The sequence below is a fragment of the Microtus ochrogaster genome, chromosome 10 (genome assembly GCF_000317375.1).
Source record: "Microtus ochrogaster isolate Prairie Vole_2 chromosome 10, MicOch1.0, whole genome shotgun sequence".
In the NCBI taxonomy this organism is placed as follows: Eukaryota; Metazoa; Chordata; class Mammalia; order Rodentia; family Cricetidae; genus Microtus; species Microtus ochrogaster.
In genome coordinates, this window is record NC_022016.1 from 43,711,947 (window position 1) to 43,716,620 (window position 4,674).

The following is a 4,674-nucleotide window of genomic DNA, read 5'->3' on the forward strand; positions in this document are numbered from 1 at the left end:
CTGTGGCTCTTTCCTGGATTTCAAGCAGCATGATGAGCCACCCTTGCCAGAGGCTCTTAGTAACAGGGCCTCTAATCTCCGGGGGCTGCAAGGTCCAGCAGTGTGGGGGAGGGAAGCCTCCCCTTCAGAAGCCGAGGCCTCCAGTGCGCTGCTGTGGTGGCCCAGCTGACTGACGCATCCAGACTCACTCCTCCTTCACTGTGGGGCAGTCTCAGGGCTGGGGCAGAGCTCAGTGGGAAAGAGCTTGCCCTCAGCAAGAAGCCCTGACATCAATCCCAGCCTTGCAAAATCCAGAGCAACAGTCTTCAGAAGCCCTGTCAGCACCTCTTCCTCTATCTGTAGCAGTAACACACACTGAAACAAATATGGACCCTGACAGAATATCATCCAGTCTATCCATTCTGAATCATGATCTGCGAACTCTATAAACAGTTGAGAACATTTCAAAACTCTTTCAATAACAGCAGAAATGATGATAGCACTTGCTTTCTGCTTCTAAGACAGGGTTCTGCTAAACAGTCCAGCTAGTCTTGAAACTCTCCTGTCCCTGCTGTCCTGATAGGCATGCACGCCACTTCTCTCTGTGCTGGCAGTGGCACAAACACCTCAGGAGCACTGGGGCAGACTGCTGTTTCAGCATGGATCAAGGCAGTACCGCTAAACTATTCTCTTTTCTCTCATTATATTTATTGATTGTTCACTTGGGGAAGGGACCCGTGCCACAGCGTGAATGTGGAGGTCAGAGGACAACTCACAGTTAAAGGATAACCAGCAGGAGCCGGTTCTCCTCCACCATGTGGGTCCTAGAGATGGGACGCATGTAACAGCTTGACAGTGGGCTCCTGTACCCACTGAGCCAACTCACCTGTCCTCAACTACTTTTGTAACCAGGGTCTTCCATGGTCACACAGGTCTCAAAGATGTCCTTCTTCGAACAGGATAGAGCAGCACAAGTATAAAACCAGCTTTTTGAGAGTGGCATACAACACTTTACCTGCCTCCCTGGTCTGTTTTCATCTAGCCTCAAAGCAATAAATGAATCATAACTATTTCTGAACCTCACCAGACATAAGTATAGCAATCTGGGGTAGGTAGCACTGAAGGATCTTCACCTCCTGGTGTTTACAACCCCTACCGTCCTTGTGTGGCCAATGGAACAGAAAGGAAGAGATGTACTCACTTCAGATGGTGAAGAGATAGCCTGGCTTCCTTCCATCTTGGGTACCTGCTCTACAGTACGCAGCTGACTGTGCCTGGCTCTAGCTAGAGGTCCATGCAATAAGACACTAAGGCCTCCTTTGAAGAGGTAGCTAGCCAGTCCCACGTAAAGCTTCAGGACAGGGAATCTCTGGATAGCAATGACGGCCACTCTATGAAACATTCCTAAACCAGAACTCAGTACACCATCTCCAAGTCCCACACCTTCAAGAACAGGTTAAGAAATACTGTTTTAAGCTGCTCAGTTTTGGAATCACTTTTTTTAGGACACAGGTAATAACTACATGCTCCTTCCTACCAAAAGCTCAAAATATAACCAGGTATGGAGGCACATGCCTAAAATCCTCTCCTTCAGGAGGCTGGGGTTGGTGGAGAATCGAATGAAGAACAATATAAAATTAATAAGCCCCAGCAATTCATTTGTTGAGGTGTCAGGGATTGAACCCTGGGCCTAGGTGGGCAAGCACTCTGCCACTGAGTTAGTTACACGTCAGCCTTCACAACATGTTTAGACTCACTTTTTCCTAACTCTGTTAGAAACTCTCATTTTACATTCTCTTAATTAAAATGCCAAACAAAATGCACGCCTGCAAAACAGTGTCCAGAAACACAATCACGGGCAGTGTGGGACCTGCTTTCCCAATGTGGATACTCACTGTGGGAGAAGCGCTGCGTGATGGGGGTTCCAGGATAAGGGTAAGTCCTGCTCTCCCACTGAATGTTTCCTTCCTGGACAGCCTTCATAAAACCATGGTAACACTGGTGGGCTACACCTAAAGATGAACAAAGTCAAAGGCGTCAAAGGCGTCAGCTTGGATACCGTGTGTGTGTGTGTGTGTGTGTGTGTGTGTGTGTGTGTGTGTGTCTGTGTGTGTGTCTGTGTGTGTGTGTGTGTGTGTGTGTGTGTGTAGAGGGATCATTAAAATTGTGTCTTTTAGCCGGGCGATGGTGGTGCACGCCTTTAATCCCAGCACTCGGGAGGCAGAGGCAGGCGGATCTCTGTGAGTTCGAGACCAGCCTGGTCTACAAGAGCTAGTTCCAGGACAGGCTCCAAAGCCACAGAGAAACCCTGTCTCGAAAAAAGAAAAAAAAATTGTGTCTTTTAACTACTTTATCACTTGTATAGGCCATAAATGTTTTGAGGAAGTCCAAATTCTCTCATTTTCATTCAAAAAAAAATGGAATCAAGGAATGTGAAAATTGAAAGAACTACATTTTACCAAGGTACAGGAGATTCAGAGATGTGTGCAAAGTTACTAAATCAGCTCATATGATAAACCTTGTCCACTCTCAGTTATATCCCGTAGCAATAAAGATAACTGGTAGCATTTACTACAAAGCAAAAGGGTGGGAGTAATTTATCTTTGTGAAGGAATGCAATGAAGCAGTATCTGTAATGTACCCGCTGCTCAAAAAGCTCTGCTGTTAGAGCAGGAATCCTCCAGCTTAAGCAAAACGTAGAAGGAGATTATTATATAATAGATTACTAAATGTTGAGTGTGTGTCTGAGGACTGTGTCTTAAAAGGTAAGAGCTTGGGTGGGCTGGAGTGATGGCTTAGTGGTTAAGAGCATTTGGTTGCTCTTCTAGAGGACCCACATTCACGTCTGAGCACCTACATACAGACTCAGCTCCAACATATGCTTCTGGCCTCAGTGGACAGCAGGCGTACATGTGTTACACAGACATACATGCAGGCAAAACGACCATACACATGAAATAAAAATATATAGTTAAAAATTAGGAGCTTAGGGTTAGAGAGTTGGTGCAGCGATTAAGAGCACTTACTGTCCTGGCAGGAGACCCAGGCTCACTTTCCAACATGCTGGGTGGCTCAAAACTGCCTGTAACTCCGGTTGCAGAGGATCCAATGCCCTCTGCTGGCCTCCAAAGGCACCTACACACACATGGTGCACATACATACACCCAAGTTACACACACATACATATAAAATTAATAAATAACTTTATAAAGTTATGAGTTTTCCAGGCATAGTGGTACCATACCTTTATTTAGTTCAGCATTTAGAAGGGCAGAGGCAGGTGAATCACTGTGAGTTAGAGGCCAGCCACATTACATGGTAAGACCCTAAACAGGTTGAGAACTTTACTCCAAAGGTAAATAAATATATGACATTATATACTTGTCTAAATTTATAATATGGACACCACCAAGATTGAACTCTGAAATAAATGATGGTTTCTGGGTGGTGGTGATCTTCCAATACAGATTCTTCAGCTGCAACAAGGTACCACTGCCGTGGGCAGTGTTAACAAGAATGGAGGCTATCAGTGAACAGGGGAATAGGCAGAAAGCAAATTCTGTGCCTTCCACTAGTGACAGTGAATCTAAAATTCCTCTTAAAGTGGAGCATTAGGCCAAGCTGAGATGTAGGATGATAAGGTCAAGTCTAGCCTGAACCATACACAAGGAAACCTTGTGTCAAAAAGTATGTGTTTATGCAGTGGATTTTAAAAAGTAAAAGCTTCATGCTTGTGGAACAATCTAGTTTTTAATGCATCATTCTAATAACTAATTTCATTAAAGTCCTATTTTGTTTGTTTTTGGTTTTTTGTGTGCATGTGGTGCTTGGCAAAGCCAGAGACTGGTCAGATACTGTGGAACTGGAGCGTCACATGATTGTGAACCATCAAGAGGGTGATGAAATCCTACTTGGTCCTCTGCAAGATCAGCAAACACTGTGCTTTAGAAGCAGATGGTTGCCAGGTAGTGGTGGCGCACACCTTTAATCTCAGCACGCAGAAGGCAGAGGTAGCGTTTGAGGCCAGCCTGGTCTAGACAATGAGTTCTAGGACAGCCAGTGCTACACAGAAGAAACCTAACTTGAAAAACCAAAAGGAAAAAAATGTATTGTGTAGTGAGTATGGAGCTCTGGGGAAAGTTGACACCTCTGACCTCTGAAGACACCTACACACTGGCCTACACTCTGACAGACACACAATCATAAGCGACCTCGAGAGTGTACTCAGAGACACTGAGAGCACAGGTACACCCAAGTGTGGGTCCAGGCTCAAGGGAGCATTGTAGCCCCACCTTTAAATTTTTGAGAAAGGGTCTTTCTTTTTTCCTTATGAAGACAGAGTCTCACTGTGTAGCCCTGGCTGACCTCGAACTCACAGAGATCCAATTATCGCCCACTTCTGCTTCATAAAAAAATTATTTAAAAAATGGAAGGTCAAGAGCACACGAGGAAAGACACTGGAAGTCTACCTCCAGCTCCACATCCTTGTACACACATGCATACACCCACACTAACAAGTACATACAACACACAGATACAGCCAACACACCAGGCCCACAGCTGTCTCTAACTCCAGTGCTAGAGATATGATGCCCTCTTCTGATCTCCACAGGCACCAGGTATTGTACATGGAGCACAGACAATACATGCAGACAAAAACACTGATTTTTCCAGATAGGGTTTCTTTATGTAACA

The 4,674-nt window shown here is 45.1% G+C and overlaps 1 protein-coding gene across 2 annotated transcripts in view; it reads right to left on the bottom strand.

Annotated features, from left to right (window-relative positions):
- Positions 1-4,674, bottom strand: part of Fbxo42 (F-box protein 42) — a 66,255-nt gene that overhangs the window by 34,966 nt on the left and 26,615 nt on the right. For both annotated transcript variants that reach the window (XM_005352907.2, XM_013348446.2), the window contains exon 3: positions 1,875-1,991. In XM_005352907.2, coding sequence (XP_005352964.1) covers positions 1,875-1,991 — 117 coding nt within the window. The remainder of the gene's footprint in view (positions 1-1,874; positions 1,992-4,674) is intronic.